Here is a 17595-nt window from a genome sequence, read left to right on the forward strand (position 1 = left end):
AGCAGCTTTCTGCCCATTTTCTTTTACTATTATGTATATTTAGCCAGTAAATGTCATTTTCATTTTGATTAATGTAGATTTCTATTTTTCTAGGAAAATTTTGAATGACTTATCTTCAGATGCACCAGGAGTGCCAAGGATTGAAGAAGAGAAGTCTGAAGAGGAGACTTCAGCGCCTGCCATCACCACTGTAACGGTGCCAACTCCAATTTACCAAACTAGCAGCGGACAGTATAGTGAGTAAAAGATATTTCTGCTTTGGAAAATGAGATTTAAAAAAACAAAGCTAATGGCTGCATTCTCCTTAAAGGAATCCTACAAGTGCCAACCTTTTCTCAGTTTTGAATGCCATTATTATATTTCCTTTACTGTTCAGTATGCAAAGTTGTGTAACAGAAGTATTTTCTTTTCTTCCACTCTTTTCTTTTTCATTCTATTTATACATAAATATATTACCATGTATTTTGATACAAGTGAGACCTACATTATTCAGGGTTTTTGTTAGTACTGCTCAAGCATGTTAGTCCTTCAGGTGGTCCTTTGTTTTGTGCAGATGCCAGGAGAGTCTTGGAAGTTTTTTGAACCACTGCTTGAAACTCTAGATTTTAGTCCTTGTGTAATATATGACGCTAATAAAGGAAATACTTCTTCAGATAAGATAGATAACCATTCCATGGTTATGTGTAAGGACAAAAATGGTCTCACTATTCATCTATTTATTAATTCGCCTTCCCTTCTAAAAGTAGCATTTTAAAGTCATATTTAATGTTTTCTGGTGGGGGTTGAGAGGCTTGGTCACAGTCTACCAGGACATTCAGTTACTCTTTTTTAATATAAAATGTAATGTGAATTATGGTAACATAGACAAGGACTGCTGAAATTGGCTCACACAAAGTAAAGGTTTTATTGTGTGTGTGCAAAATTAATCAAAGTCTCTGTTTCTGTCTGATACTTAGGTCTCTCTTCTTATCTTTCACCCAAATCTTTTAACTATCTTTCCAGTTCTGCTTTTGCTTGATCAGAGGCATTTGTGTGAATGGTATGTTTTTCTATCTGTTCCCAATACCTTTTGACTCCCAGAGTGCCTCTTACATAGATTTCTTCATTTTGATTTATCCATTAAATCCAGTACTTCCCATTATGTGGTTTTCCCCCTTTTTCCTCCTTACTACAAATCAAATGTACACATTGACACTCCCTTGTTGCATTAATTTTCTAATACCCTGGGGTGGTCTGTGTCAGGAATATGTGTAAAAGTTTGACTCCCAAGTTAATAGTTTTCACAGTACAGCTCAACCTTGGTTTAACCATAACTAATTTGCTTTCTAACTGTATTAAAAGCAGATTCCCAAGTACCAGACTTTTTAGCTCTCCCAAAGCTGAAACTTTGGAAAGTGAGCAGAAGGATAGCATTTTTGACTAACGTTCCTGTCCACTCTGTGCTTACTGGAGTTCAGTCCCCTTTTTCCTTCTTGAGTTCTTTGTTGACAAAGAGAAACAGGTATTATCTCTGGACACAGATGTGTGTATTTTTAGCCCTATATCCAGATAATTTGAGTTACTCCGGATGTATGTATGCTGAGACATTGATACATGAACTTTACTTTTCCCCTGCCTCAAGAGAAACCTGAGGGATACAGTGTACTTCTGTTAGTGACAGTGATTCAGTGATTGTAGGGATTCTTGCTTGCAGGAGAAAGCATGCTCTTTTGGAAATAGGCATATTAGAATCTCAAATAGGGAAATGAAATTAGAAATGTGTATATTTAATTTGATACACCACTCTCTTCCAGGAACTAAAAATTGCTGGTTTTAAAGGTTAATACTTCAGATTTTTTTAAAGCTTTATTACATTATATATATCCCTTATTTACATAGAGCCTTGACAGAATTGATGTAGCATGTTCTTGATTGTCATTAAGAATCATTCTAATGAAAAAAAGTCAATGTAATGACTATTTAAATATATACATCATTATACATTCCTTTTTTTTTTTTTTTTTAAGATTTTTATTTTAGAGAGAGACCCAGCAAGAGGGGGAACACAAGCAGGGGGAATGGGAGAGGGAGAAGCAGGCTCCCCGCTGGGTGGAGAACCCAACACAGGGCTTGATCCCAGGAGACTGGGATTATGACCTGAGCCGAAGGCAGACAATGACTGAGCCCCCAGGTGCCCTATATAGTTCTTAATTTATAATCCTTTTCATCTCTCCCTGGTAGTTAAAAGTTTAGTATATATCCATTCTTTTTCATTCTATTTATACATAAATATATTACCATGTATTTTGATACAAGTGAGACCTACATTATTTATATACTATAGTCAAATGTATATTTACAGATGTATACAATTTAACAACTGTATTGTATTTCACTGTATAAATATAACTTTTAGAAATGAAATCCTGCCATTTGCAACAATGTGGATGGAACTAGAGGGTATTATGCTTAGGGAAATAAGTCAATCAGAGAAAGACAATATCATGTGATCTCCCTGATTTGAGGAAGTTGAGAGGCAACGTGGGGGGTTTGGGGGTAGAAAAAGAATAAATAAAACAAGATGGGATCGGGAGGGAGACAAACCATAAGAGACTTTTAGTCTCAAAACAAACAGGATTGCCAGGGGGAGGGGTGTAGGGAGAGGGAGATGGGGTTATGGACATTGGGGAGGGTATGTGCTATGGTGAGTGCTGTGAAGTGTGTAAAGCTGGCAATTCACAGACCTGTACCCCTGGGGCTAATAATACATTATATGTTAATAAAAAATTAAAAATTAATAAAAATAAAATAAATATAACTTTTATTTAAACATTCCCCCCCTCTTTAATATTCCCTCCCCACCCCCACACACACGGATGAACATTTAAGGCATTTCTGCTGTTTCAGGCACTGTGACAGGAAGATTCTTATATATGTAGTAGGACCTCAGTTGGATAGGATCCAAAGAGTGGAACTGTTGAATCAAAGCACATCCTGCCCAGTTTCCCTTCCCAGTGCCTGCACCAGTTTGTATTCCTTCCATAAACTGGTTTTTTTTTTTACATTTTAAATGCTGTCAGTAGTTTTATCTATTACTTGGTTTACTATTCCTGATAGTCTTATTTGAGAGATTCTCTTCTAAGGTAGAAACATATGTGTCTATCATTTTGAACTTGAATTTTTTGTTTCACTAAATACAAGTGTAACCCATGATGTTTTCCTCCTTACTTTGGCTATTCAGAATCTTAGCTAAGTTCACGTTTAATTGTATTCTCTTCTAGATTTTCTGGTAGAACCTCTGTGGTTAGAGACATCAGTTACTTGACTTCTCGCTTCCTCTTGTTTTAATGAATTTAGTTTTATTGAAAGACCTCTCAAATCCTTTTGGAATTATAAAGTATATAAATATGTGTTATAGGGAAAAACACATCTGATAGGATCAGACTTGCGTTTTCAGAATACTTTCACCTACGTGATCTCATTTAATTTTTATAGTTGTATTTAGTGCCTAGAACCAGGTATTTTTATTTTTATAGAAGAGATAATAGATTCAAGTAACAATTTAGTGATAGAATCTGGACTAGAACCCAGGTCTGATTTCTAGTTTCCTACTTCTTTTCTCCCTTGAGTTTATTGTTATATAACCAAGAAGAAAGCTATGTATGTTAAGGGCAGTAGAATTTGCTTATTAACTCTATATGAGAAATTGTGTTTTAATTCTGTTAACCTTCTGATTCCTTCAAGTTACCTGCAATATTAATCTCAGAATAGTTCTTATATATTCCTTTTTAGTTGTCAAAGATAAGTAAAACTTACGGGAATGGCTAAAGTGAATAGATTGTATATGCCAGTATCTTAATTTCCATAGGTATCATTTGTCATTTGTAAACCAAATCATACTTACTTACTGTTACTATTTCTTGACCAAACAATAGATAATCCATTTTCTTTATATAGGCGACTCAGGATATTAGTTGCCTAGAGCTGGCTAACAAATGATCCCAAATAATTCCCTTCTAACAGACCAAAAAAAAAGGAACTTGAGTAAGTCGCAAGTTTGTTGACTTATTTAGTTAAAATCCATTATGCAATTTTATATGTAATATTGTGATTTTTTAGGCCTCTTTCCAGAAAACTTTTAATAGGGAGAGTGTCTAGAGAGGATCCAACTGCCTATCTTGATTGTAGTATCTGAAGGACTGCTTTCACTCAAAAAAAATAATAACCTACTTCTTTCTGTTAACTTTTTCCATGTACTGTAGCATAAAGTTGAATTCATTTTTTTAATAAAGTGAAATATCTTTTAGTGTGAGCCAAAGTAGATTACTTCATAAAAGATGAATGATGTATGGTTAATTAGTGAATAATCAAAGGATCCTGTATGAGAATGCATGGATATGTAATTTACAGTTTATGCATTGGTAGCTGAGTTGGAGAACAGAATGCACTACTGAACTGTTTTTATTTAATTATGCATTAAAATAACCATTTATTGGGCGCCTATTACTGCCCATTTCTGTGCTAAGTATGTGAAAGTAGAGAAGAAAAATCACATTTCCTGCCTTCAAGAAATTTATTTGCTAGTGGAGCAGCAAATATCAAACAGTTAAAATACGGCCTAAGTAAGACTAGAATAAAGGAAGTATGGATCACAGTGTGGTACCTCTTCTGAACCAAACAACTTTGAAAGGAATTTAACATCTTCTCATTTATTTTTTTTAATTGTTAATGGGTATTACTGTAAATTATAATACATAGAGTGCATTTGTATTATAGCAATTGGATGTGGGTTTCCAGAGCAGAAAGTTACCTGAGTATACGAAATCTTCTTGCTAGTGTTATTTGTTACAATAATTTCTCCTCAGTTATTTCTTACACATTATTCTACTTTGAATTTAGTGTGTTGTAAGTCTTACATGGCATTAATTAAACTGATAACAATAAAATCCATTGGGTTTTAGTTGCCATTACCCAGGGAGGAGCAATACAACTGGCTAACAATGGTACCGATGGGGTACAGGGCCTGCAAACATTAACCATGACCAATGCAGCCGCCACTCAGCCGGGTACTACCATCCTACAGTACGCACAGACCACGGATGGACAGCAGATCTTAGTGCCCAGCAACCAAGTCGTCGTTCAAGGTGAGAGAATTCAGAATTCACAAGTGTGGTAAATTCTTTGAAAGGTTAAAACTTGTTTATAAACTCAGAAAAAGTAAGTATGATACTGCCAAGCACTATGAAAATGCAGTTAATTTTTTTAATTATAGAAAATGTTCTCCATGAACTCTTCCATTATTCCAGTTGGACCCAAATGTCATGGCATAAAAACAACTGTCTTCTCTTTTAAAAATATAACATCTTTAACACTTTCAGCATTTGGGGATAGGAGAATCAGGGTAGGTTACAGGGCACGACAGTGAAATCAGGAGTTAGAAAAGCTAGATTCTGGATCTAACTGCATAGATTTGCTATGTGATCTTGAGTAAGAATCACCTCTCTGTGCCTTTTTTTTTTTTTCTTTTTTTTTAACATGTCAAATAAAGAGTTATACTAAATCACTGGTGAGAATCTCTAGAGGTTCTGGCCGCCTGACTGGCTCAGTTGGTGCATGCAACTCTTGATCTTGGGGCTGAATTCAAGTCTTACATTAGGTATAGAGCTTACTTTAAAAAAGAAATCTTTGAAGGTTCAAAATTCTGTTTTTCGGATTTTTGCTCAAAAAATTTACATCCTCATTTCTAAGATCATCATTTTATTTCAGATGAAAACAGTATGTTCTGAAAAGTCTTATACCAGTGTGCATGTCTGCTGGTCTATGGAGAAAAAGTAGTAGTTAAATCCTTGATGAACTATTGAAATAGCGTTTTTTCTGTTTTTATTTATTTATTTATTTTTCTTGCTTTAGGAATCTTTATGGATAGGAGTTGACCATTTTTCTTTGAATCCATTTGAATATTTTAAGAATATAATTTATGCCAGATTGAAATTTGCATATTGAGGAAATAATGTTAAAATCTGTATCTAAAAGTATTTTTATTAATAATAATATATTTTGCCTCTGTTAAATAATGACCATTGTACCCCTTCAGCATGGATGATAATTTTTGAATAATCCTAAAACACCAACTAGAGAGTCATCGTTTACTTTTAAAGGCCCTAATGTATTTACAGAACATATTCTGTTACTAAACAAATAATATTTGAAGAAGATAATATTTTGTTTATTAATGGGAGTAAAACACCTTTTCACTTTACATGCAGGTACTCAAAAATTGTAAAGCAGGATGTCAGTGAATTTGAATTCTGAACGTCAGTTTGAAGATGGTAACATGTTTAGTATATAAATCTTTTCCACTCAAACCACACACATTTTAATTGATATTAATAGCAAAAATGGATAATTTATAAAGACCTTCAAATTCTCTCAGATAATTTTAGGTTCCTTATTCTTAGTAGGGCATATTACTAAGCTGTTTTTAGAAGCAGTTTGACAGATAATGATTGTGTTTCTTTTTACAAGTGATGGATCATTTAGAAAAAACTTCAGTTTATTTAGCAATTAGCATTTACATTAAAACAAGTAATATAATTGACATCAAGTGGTACACTTTTTCATACTTTCAGTTTTGTTTCAATTAGAAATTTATAATAGTTGACCATAATGCTTTATTTTCTCTCCCATTTTGCTATTTTATGAAAAATCATGGTCGTTTTTATGTCGTGGCAAGAGTCTACTTGAAATTTTTTAATATGAATTTACCAATATCAAAGGAAGACATTGAGGAGTATACTCTATCTAGGAAGATCATCCAAGCTGTGCCCTACTTACTTTTAGACTTAAGGTTGGTAAGCATGTTAACAACAGAATAGAACTACATTCCAATGAGAGATAAATACAAGACCCGGCAGACCTAGGTTAAGGCTTTTTCACCCAAGTGTCTATACTAATAAATATATTAAATTGAAAATTATTTGTCAGTAATGACCCAAAGAGTGCTGATTCTTTCAGCGTTTTAGTTAGAATCATGTTCCTTTTTTTCCCTTTTCAATCCAAAGTATATGTTTAAATTGATGATTGACACATGTAGTTTTACTGAGTCATATGCTTCTGTGTCTTATGCCATATTCACTGTTTTTCTTTTCAGCTGCCTCTGGAGATGTACAGACATACCAGATTCGCACAGCACCCACTAGCACCATCGCCCCTGGAGTTGTTATGGCATCCTCCCCAGCACTTCCTACACAGCCTGCTGAAGAAGCAGCACGAAAGAGAGAGGTTCGCCTAATGAAGAACAGGTACATCCATTGCATTTACTTAGATTGTGGTAGGTCATGTCATCTTCAGATTCTGTCAGACATGAATTTGATAATTGATTGAATCTTTGCAATGAATTTTTTTCTGGTAGAATTGATGGATTTGTTAAAACTTTTTTAATAATCTGCACTTATGAAATGGCTAATGGGGTTATGGGTCAAATCTTTATTTTGTTAAGATTTTACTTATTTATTTGACAGCACAAGCAGGGGGAGAGGGAGAGGGAGAAGCAGCCGCACCCCCTCACTTAAGCAGGGAGCCCGATGTGGGGCTCAATCCCAGAACCCCAGGATCATGACCTGAGCTGAAGGCAGATACTTAACCCACGGATCCCCCAGGAGCCCCATGGGTCAATCTGTAACATAGTTTTCTTTTGTGTAATTATTCCATGAAAGATTTAATACACAACTCTTACATTTTCACTATGCTCTAACCAGCAGCCTAGATTATTTAAATACTGTTTCTTTTCATGAATAGTATTGCTCAAGAAGATCAAGAGTTTCAGGTATGTATATTAATATCAAATATTTCATTTATGTTAAGTTTATTTAAAAGAAAGGAAATATGATGGCCAGTTCATGTTTTAATTAATATTATCTTCACTCAAATTTGACAAGTTAGTACCTAAAGAGTCATCAAAAATAGATTAAATCTAAGATTACCTTGTTATTAGACAAAATCTTAAAATAGAGTTAGTCTTCAACAATGAAAATGCTACACAACAAAATGTATGAAGTGTGGGTAAAGTAATTCTCATAATGTAAATTTACAGCTGTAAATGGTTTTGTCATCTAAAAAATTAGTAAGAGGCACCTGGTTGGGTGAGTAGGTTAAACATCCGACTCTTATCTTGGCTCAGGTCATGAGCTCAGGGTTGTGTGATAGAGCCCCAGGTTGGGCTTCTAAAACTGGGTGTGGAGCCTGCTTAAGATTTTCTCTTTCTCTCTTTCTTTCCTCTCTCTGTCCCTCCCCCCCAAAAAACAATAAAATGTTTTTATTGTATTTACTTTAGTATTTTTATTTAGTTTAGGATCTAAATATTTAGCTGAGGATTTAAAATGGAAATGACCTAAGACAAACTATAGAAAATGAAAATAAAGTTTTATAAAGATAAAATTTGAAATTGGTGAAAATATTCTTGCTCCCCCCCCCCTTTTTTTTAAGATTGTATTTATTTATTTGACAGGCAGTGATCACAAGTAGGCAGAGAGGCAGGCAATGGGTGGAGGAAAGCAGGCTCCCTGCAGAGCAGAGAGCCCAATGTGGGGCTCTATCCCAGGATCCTGAGGTCATGACCTGAGCCGAAGGCAGAGGCTTAACCCACTGAGCCACCCAGGTGCCCCTCCTCTGTTCTTGACCCCAAGATTTTTCAAACACTGCCATAAAGAAACATAGGGATTGAATTTAGACAGTCTGGATTCAGGTCCTGGATCTACTCTACTTGCTGTGACTTTGGAAGAACATACTAACCCCCTCTAAACCTCCTTTTTCTTCTTCGAAAAAAAGATTCTGCCACCCATCCAAATGGCTGTTCTATGGGACAGATATCATTCCTCTCAAAGCACTTTAACTGTAGTGCTTTATTGAAGTGTTTGTTTTTATGAAGTTTCATATTTCCACTCAGCTCAACCTCTTTTGTCCCTAAAATACCTAGCTGTTATAGAGTATCAGTAAATGACATCTGAGCTCTGGGAAATGGCAGGACTTTTTCTGGAATATTAGTTGTGCTCTATCAATCCAAGATTTTCCTTAGGTGTAGTAATAATAATAAACAGAAGCATCAAAAGCTGCATTCATTTAAATGTATTCTAAATTATACATTAAATACTGTATTTACATCTTTTCAGCTTTAAAATGTTTGTGAAGAAATGTTTAACCCTTTCTAAAATTAGAAGCAAGTCCGATTAAGAAGTCTTAAGTAAAGGCCAGGTTTTAAAACTTAAGACAGTAGCGCTTACTAAATAAACCAGTTCTAGGCAAGACACAGCAAAGCAATCAGATGGGGAAAAAAAAAAAAACCTTCTTGATTATAAAAACAGCAGAAGGACTTTATGCTGTGTCCTTGTAGTTGCCTCTGTGGGACAGAAACCTCCCCCCTGCACCTTTTTATTTAAAGATTTATCTAGCCATTTCAGAGAGTGAGTGCGAGTGCGGAAGGGGCAGATGGAGAGAAGATTTTCAAGCAGAATTCCTGTGACGCGAGATTGTGACCTGAGCTGAAACCTAGAGTCTGTGACTCAACCACACACAAGTCCCCATAGGCATTTCCCCTTATACAGAAAAGACCAACAGGTGGTGTAGTTGGTGGGTGAGGAGGCAGCCCTATGGCTTCTTGTCAGCTCTGTTGTATGGAGCAGAGAGCTGCCCATTTATGAACACTTGTTCATTTGTCTAGCAAACCAAATTTCCTTTTTTCTTTATTTTTTTAGTTTATGTATCCCCCCCACCCCTATACTTATATTCCAAGTTAGGGACAGGGCTCACAAAGCTACAGTTCCTAACAACCTTTGCTGGTCTGAAATCTTTAGCATGGTCTCTTTAATAAAATACTTTTGCTTGGATTTAGTTTTAAGGAGACTTCCCGTTGACTCTGCTGTAGTTCCCTTTACCCTTTATTCCCACGTTACTACTGCTTCCTCTTTCCAACTTCCATTCATTAGAATCTGGCCTCTATGCTCACCATAGTACTCTTAATATCTTTAAAAAATACAGATTCGCACTTGGCAATCTGGTATTCTCTTTTCATTTCACTTTACTTTTGTGGAATATTTGACACTTTTTTTTTTTTTTTTTAAATTTTATGTATTCATTTGATAGAGAGACACAGTGAGAGAGGGAACACAAGAAGGGGAGTGGGAGAGGGAGAAGCAGGCCTCCCGTGGAGCAAGGAGCCTGATGATGGGGCTCGATCCCAGGACCCTGGGATCGTGACCTGAGCCGAAGGCAGATGCTTAATGACTGAGCACCCAGGTACCCCATATTTGACACTTTTGACTTATTCTCCTGAACTCTGATTTATTCATCTGGTTTTCCGACTACTTTTGAAGTTTTCCCTTAGAATGTTCATTCATAACCATGTATTTCAGGCATCAGCTATATGCTGACACCTTCTAATTCTAAATGCTGGCTTTGACCTTTTTCCTAAGATACTATTTACTAAGGGCCAGTGATGCTAGACATCAAACGTAGTTTCTTTACATATTTTATATTGCCTACGATGAGGGAGAAGCCTATCTCCCTTTTACAGAGGCGCTATAGTTCAGATTGAAGTTAAGTATCTTGCCAAAGGTCACACCTTTAAAGAATTAGGTACAGGGCTGCCTGGCTGGCTCAGGCAGTAGAGCCTATGACTCTTGATCTTGGGGTTATGAGTTTGAGCCCCACATTGTAGATGCTACTTAAAAATAAAATCTTTCAAATTTTCGTTTAAATTGGTAGACCCGAGGCTTGAGCTTGTATCTGGGGGCAAAGCCCTGTCTACAGGTTAATTCTGAGATCTCAGTATACAGCTCTCTCCTGCTGTACTTCTCAAACCAGAGCTTATGATAGTATGCTGGAGATAATGTAGCCCCAAGAGGTAAACATGGAATGCTCTCCTCGAATGTTTATCTTGCTCAAAAATTAGAAATATTTTTAAGGTAAGAGACTTAAAAGAAGTTCACACCAGCAGTGGTTGCTTTGGGCTGTGTCCCCAGAATTTCCTCTTCCATTACGGGTACACTTCAGTAGAAAAATTAGGGGATCACTCTCCTCCTGAACATACTCACTAGGATGAATGTCCCTTATATGTATCTCAAACACAGCCTATCTTAAACTGAAATTTGATGAAAAAAGTTATGATCCCCCAATTCTACACTGTTCAGATTACCATTTACTCAGAAATGAAGTGATAAGTGGTCTAAAAGAAAGGATAGACGGTTGTTATTTTAATTTTTGTTGCTGTAGTAACAACAGAAACCTCAAAATCTGTGTCTTAGAACAACAAAATTTCTTCCTCACGTTACATTTGACAGCTGCAAGCCAGCTGCTGTGTCTCTCTTCCACATGCTCCCAGCTACAGGAGGAGCACCTTTTTTGAGACATGTCATTTTTGTAGCAAAGGAAAAAAGACAGTGTTTCTTTAAATCCTCTTCTTGATGGTGATCAACATCATGTCCACTTACGTACCACTGGCCAAAGTACAGACAAGGAGAAGCCCAGTGTCAGTGGAGTGGGAACGTGTGCTCTTCCCATGGGAAAGGTGGAATAAAAAATTACGGAATTAATGCAGTCTACATCCTTGTCTTACAATTTTAGAATGCAGTATTTTAATAGATTTCCTGAAGGCAAAATAATAGATGTAAATGTTAGGTGGGTTTGACTGTACAAAAATATAAAACCTCTGTTTAGCCAAGAAAAAGATAAAGTAGCAAAGCAAATGACAAGCTAGAAATGTTTAACAAGTCAGAAGACTAATAATGAGTTAAGAATATAAATAGACAGATTCATACATACTTGGCTTCCCATTAAGTATAATTTACATATATGTTTAACTCTAGTATACATTTAAAATAGTTACAAAATTGCTAACTTATATACCTGTGAGAAACAAATTTACCAAATACAATACAGTATTTATGTATGGTTTCTTATCGTTTTTTAGCCTTAAAGTACCAGTGAAAGTACTGTTTTCCAACCTGTTTAGGTCTGTTCCTCCCCGCCCCCCAGAAGATTAAGATTATATCACACACGTGTAGTATGAAATATTCATCACCATCTTCATTCAATACTGGGATTGCATGTAGTTTACTATAAAAAGTATAAAAGTTCTATAGTTCTTTTGGTTTTGACAGATGTATGGTACCATGTTTCTACCCTCACAGTGCCTTACCAAACTGTCCCACCACCCTAGAATGAATCTCTTTGATACCCCATGGGTAGTCTGCTTCTGCCCCCTTTCCCGGACTTTGGAAGCACTGAAATGTTTTCTGTCCTTGGGATTTTGCCTTTTCCAGAATCTCATATAATCAGAAACATACAGTATATGTAGCCTTTAGGATTTGGCTTCTTTCACTTAGCAAAATGCATTCAAGATTTATTGATAGTGTTACATGGATCATTATTTGGTTTTATCCCTAGTATTCCATTGTACACATATCCTGTGGTTTATTTATCTGTTGACCTTGATGTTCATCATAGTTTTCAGTTTGGGAGGATTATGAATGAAGTTGCTATAAACATACACAGGAGTTAGTATGAACTTTCAGTTAACTTGAATAAATCTTAGCAGTGGGCTGGGCAGGTAGAATGGTAAGCGTCTATTTAACTTTATAAGAAATGGCCAAGTTGTTTTCCAGAGTGGCTGATGTTACAGTTTATGTTTTACATTTAGGTCTGTGATCCCTTTTGAGTTAACTTTTATATAAGATGTGAGGTGTGTCATGGTTCATATTTTTTGTGTATGGATATATATTTGCTTCAGCATATTTGTTAAAAAGATTATTGAATTGCCATTGCACTTTTGTCAAAAATCACTTAACCATATTTGTGTGCGTATGTTTCTGGCTAGCTTGTTTCATGGGTCTTTGTGTGTATCCTTTAGCCAGTACTGTGCTGTCTTGATTACTGTAGCATCTTAGTAAGCTTCAAATCTGACAGGATGAGTCCACCAACTTTGCTCTTTTGCAAAATTGTTTTGGCTGTTCTGGTTCCTTTGCATTTTCATATGAATTTTAGAATTGGTTTGTTGATGTCTATAAGAAAGTTTTCTGGGATTTGGATTAGGGTTTTGTTGAGTTTATAAATCAAATTGAGGAGAATTAATATCTTAAAAGAATATTGAGTATTCCATTCTGGGAACACGATGTTCTTTCCATTTTTTAGCATACAGATTCTGTACATTTTTTTGGTTAGATTTATATCTAAACACTTCTGGGCTTTTGGTTGTGGTTTTCTTGGGTGGTGGAGGGGACTATTTAATAGGAATTTCATTCCTGTTATTGAGAATTTGTGGCCTTTCTCTCTCTCACTTGGTCTGGCTAGTTTAAAAATTGTTTCAAACAGACTGTGTGGATTTGACCCATGGGTCATAGATGGCTAAACCTTGTCTAACCCACGTAAAAGACCAGACAAAAAACCCAAGACCTAACTATATGCTATTTATAAGAATCTCATTTCAAATATCAAGCAAATATCAAGCTTGATATCAAATACCAAGCATAGATAAATGAGAAGGTAAGGAGTAGAAGAGGATAGAGCGGGCAGACAGCAATCAAAAGGAAGCCGGAACATTGTCGGGGATAAAACAAAAAAGGAGAATATGTAAAGATAAAAGGATTGTTTCTCTAAAAAGCATAGTAATTTTGCATGTATATGCTCCTAACAGAGCTCTAACATAAATGAGGCCAAATATGATGAAACTGAACAGAATTGAGTAGTTGAAAACTTCCGGGCAACCCTCGCAGGTCCCCTCCCCCTCTGGGAGCTTTGTACTATCACTTCACCATTGCTCAGTAAACCTTGCTTTGCTGCCCACTAAAAAAAGAAAAAACTTCAGCATTCTTTTCTGAATGATGAAAGAAGATAGACAGCCTGAATGACAGTCCACCAACTCTACCTATTGGGCATTTTAATGACACTTGTTAATTTAAGAGAATAGAAATACTAGAATATGCGCTTTGCCCATAAAGCATCCAGGAAATCCCCAGTTGTGTGAAAATTATGTATCAAACATTTCTAAGTCTGTAGGTCAAAAAGGATGTTTCAAAGGAAGTATCTTTAACTAAGTGCAAATTGAAATACGACAGAAATTTGTGGGAGTTCAGTCAGTGCTTAGAGGGAAATTTATACCATTAAATACTTAATGTTAGAAAACAAAGTCTTAAGTCAGTCATCTGTCAGGGGTTAGCAAACTATACCTCATTGTCTGTTTTTTATAAATAACGTTTTACTGGAACATAGCCGTGCTCATTCAGTTATGTGTTATTTAAGGCTGCTTTCATGCTACAATAGCAGTAGTTGGGACAGAGCCCATTTGGCCTGAGAAGCCAAACATATTTACCAAAAACAAGTTTGCCAACCTAACTTCCATCTTAAGAAACTAGAAAAAGAAGAGCAAATTAAAATTAATAAAACTGTGGGAGCGTGGAGGCTCAGTAGGTTGAGTGTCTGCCTTCAGCTCAGGTCATGATCCCAGGGTTCTGGAGTCAGGTCCCACATCGGGCTCCCTAGTCAGTGGGGAGCCTGCTACTCCCTTGCCTCTGCCTGCCACTCCCCTACCTTTTCTCTCTGTCAAATAAATAAAATCTTTTAAAAATAAATAAATAGGGGCGCCTGGGTGGCTCAGTGGGTTAAAGCCTCTGCCTTCGGCTCCGGTCATGGTCTCAGGGTCCTGGGATCAAGCCCCAAATCAGGCTCCCTCCTCTCTCTCTCTCTCTCTCTGCCTACCTTTGATCTCTGTCTGTCAAATAAATAAATAAAAATCTTTTAAAAATAAATAAATAAATAAAATCAATAAAACTGAAAAGAGAAAGAGAAAATCAATAGAGGAAAATCAGTGTAACAAAAGCCTGTTTTTTGTTTGTTTCTTAAAGTACAATTGATAAACTTTGAAGGTAAAAGAGAAAAAAATCAGGTAGTTTAGAATTATGGAGGATGCTGAAAACGAGAGAATAAGAATCATTTAGAGGCAAAGAACTAGTTCAGTGAATGGAGGAGGATGTTGGGACACATTATGTGAAAGAACTTTTTCTAAAAATATGCCTATCACATCAATTGCAGAATTTATAAGCCATCTGTTTGCATGAATGCTTAAAATCATAAAATCCTATTTCTGTACTGGAAGAAACATCAGTGGTCAATTTAATCTTCACACCATGTTGTCAGACCGATCCGCTGGGAGAATCCTTTCATTTTCTTCTTCTTTTTTAATACATATCTAAAAATTTTTGAGAAGCTTTAAGTAGTATTCTCCAAGCTAAGGATTTCTTTAAAATTTTTATTTAAAGTTCATTTGTGGGACACCTGGGTGGCTCAGTTGGTTAAGCAGCTGCCTTCGGCTCGGGTCATGATCCCAGTGTCCCGGGATCGAGTCCCATATCAGGCTCCTTTCTCTGCAGGGGGCCTGCTTCTCCCTCTGACTCTGTCTGCCTGTGCTCGCTCTCGCTTGCTCGCTCTCTCTGACAAATAAATAAATTAAAAAAAAAAAATAAATAAAGTTCATTTGTATTCTGTATTCCACTCCAAAATATAATAATGTTTTTCTAAATATGAAAATGTTTGCCACCCCTCTGACCCATTAATCAGAATTGGTGCTTTAGAATGACATGGCGGGTTTATTCCCTGATTTTGCATACTCCTTAATACAAATCTAACGGTCCTAGTTGGAGACATCTTGATTAGTCCTTTTAAAAAAAATAAATAAATAAAAATTAAATTAAAAAAACAAAAAACAAACAGATAAAGAAATAGTTCTTCCCTGGTACCTGTTGGAAACTATAGAACTAGTTAGTTTCAAAGCCAGGCTCTGAACCTAAGATTTCTGATCCTCAGTTTAGAAGTCCTGCTATTCTATCATACTATATTAAATTTGTATCCACGTTGTTTATTTTAAACTGGGAGCGTCACTGTGCAAGACAGTACTTGAACTTTATTTGGTGTTCCTCCAAAAAGGTATTTTATACCCATAATGAGCTTGGCATTTGCTAGTTGGAATTCCTCTTTGGAGAGAGTCTCAATATAAAGTATATTGAAAGGATCAAAGGTGTTAACATTAAAGAAATAAGTTAATTATCTTAATCCAGTGTTCCTTTTGTTTTTTTTGCTTTTTGCTTTTGAGAAACCCAAGCTTTAGCAACACTAAAGTATACTAACTTCGCTAGAGCAAAAGTAGAAGATACTAACCTATGGGATCATATTTAACTTTTTAGAAACTAGCATATAGATAGATACTGGATTCATGTGAACACTTGTGAACTCTAAATTCTCAAATGATGGGGGAGAAAGCAAGGAAAACAGGAGAACAGCCCTGGATAGAAGTAGATTTGTCAGTGTGTACTACATCCCACAGACTCCGTATTGTTAGATTTCACCACGTACGGAACATCCAGACTGACCTCAGAATCATTCCCACCTGCGGTCTTCTACATCACTCACGGCCTTATCGCACTTCTTGGCTTGTTGTCTTCACTGTGCATGAGAATGTTTGGCCATTTTTAAGTCCTTCCTCCCCCCAAATTTTCACCAGTGGTACAGTGATGCAGTGGATCATATATCGTCCATATGTCATGGATAATAGAACATTAGGTGCAGCTTTTTTTATTCCAAAAGTCAGCTTGCTCCTTTTTTCTGACTGAGAAGGCTGTATGGGGATGAAGACATTAATGAAGGTACTAGAGTTATCTAGAAATAATTACAGCAGACACATAAATAGCATTTACAAAATGCCAGCCACTATTTCATACACTTTTTATATATTAATTCCTTTAATCCTCATAAAATTTTTGAGGTAGTTAGTGTTTTCGCTATTTTACAGTCAGGAAACTAAGGTCATGTAATTGCCTTAATTTGCTTATGGTCATATAATTAATTGGTAAGAGGGAACCATTTAAACCTAAGAACCTGACACTGAAGTTACTACTCTTTAAGTGCTATGCTGTGTTGCCACTATTGTAAATGAGTGATTGAAGTTGCTGCTTTTTTCTATTTTTTAAAGACTTAGAACCTTTTTCTTTCAACTCTTATGTCCATTCAGGAATAAGGACCTACATTATGCCAGGCCCTTGGCTAGTGACTAAGGATATAATATGCGATCCTTATTCCAGAGAGCTAAAAAATTTACCAGTTTGGACTTCCTGGCTCACTAAAAATATTTTTTATTCTTAATCTGCTAGATTTTTAAAAATAGTTTAATAGTTTTTAATTGTGGTATAAAACTTAAAATTTATCATCTTAACCAGTTTTAAGTGTGAAGTATATTCATACTGTTGTGCAATAGATCTCCATAACTTTTTTTTTACCTAGTGAAACTGAAACTCTATTAAAAACAAATTCCCTCATTTTCCTCTTCTGTGAGTCCTTGGCAATCACCATTCTCCTTTCTGTTCTTATGAGTTTGACTACTTTGGATACTTCATATAAGTGAAATCATACAGTTGTCTTTTTGTGGCAGGCTTATTTTGCTTATTAGCATTTTGTTCTCAAGGTTCATCCATGTTGTAGCATTTGGTGGGATTCCCTTCTTTTTTAAGGCTGAATAATATTCCGTTGTATATATACACCACATTTTTAAAGTGTGTCTATGTGTTGATGAATACTTGG

At 35.8% G+C, this 17595-nt stretch overlaps 1 protein-coding gene across 7 annotated transcripts in view; it reads left to right on the plus strand.

The window, feature by feature from the left end:
• CREB1 (cAMP responsive element binding protein 1) overlaps window positions 1-17595 on the plus strand; it is a 62790-nt gene that overhangs the window by 37275 nt on the left and 7920 nt on the right. For 4 of the 7 annotated variants that reach the window (XR_001181464.2, XM_004764257.3, XM_004764258.3 and 1 more), the window contains 3 exons: window positions 94-236; window positions 4941-5123; window positions 7130-7280. Coding sequence is in view for 5 of the 7 variants with exons in the window: in XM_004764257.3 (XP_004764314.1) it covers window positions 94-236; window positions 4941-5123; window positions 7130-7280 (477 nt within the window). In the remaining 2 variants the exon portion in view is untranslated. Of the gene's footprint in view, window positions 1-93; window positions 237-4940; window positions 5124-6245; window positions 6309-6712; window positions 6827-7129; window positions 7281-17595 lie in introns of those variants that run through there. The other 3 variants (XR_006606354.1, XM_045078653.1, XM_045078654.1) reach the window with 3 other exon arrangements.

This window comes from Mustela putorius, unplaced genomic scaffold, assembly GCF_011764305.1.
Source record: "Mustela putorius furo isolate JIRA1106 unplaced genomic scaffold, ASM1176430v1.1 tig00000275_pilon_pilon_pilon, whole genome shotgun sequence".
Classification (NCBI taxonomy): domain Eukaryota; kingdom Metazoa; phylum Chordata; class Mammalia; order Carnivora; family Mustelidae; genus Mustela; species Mustela putorius.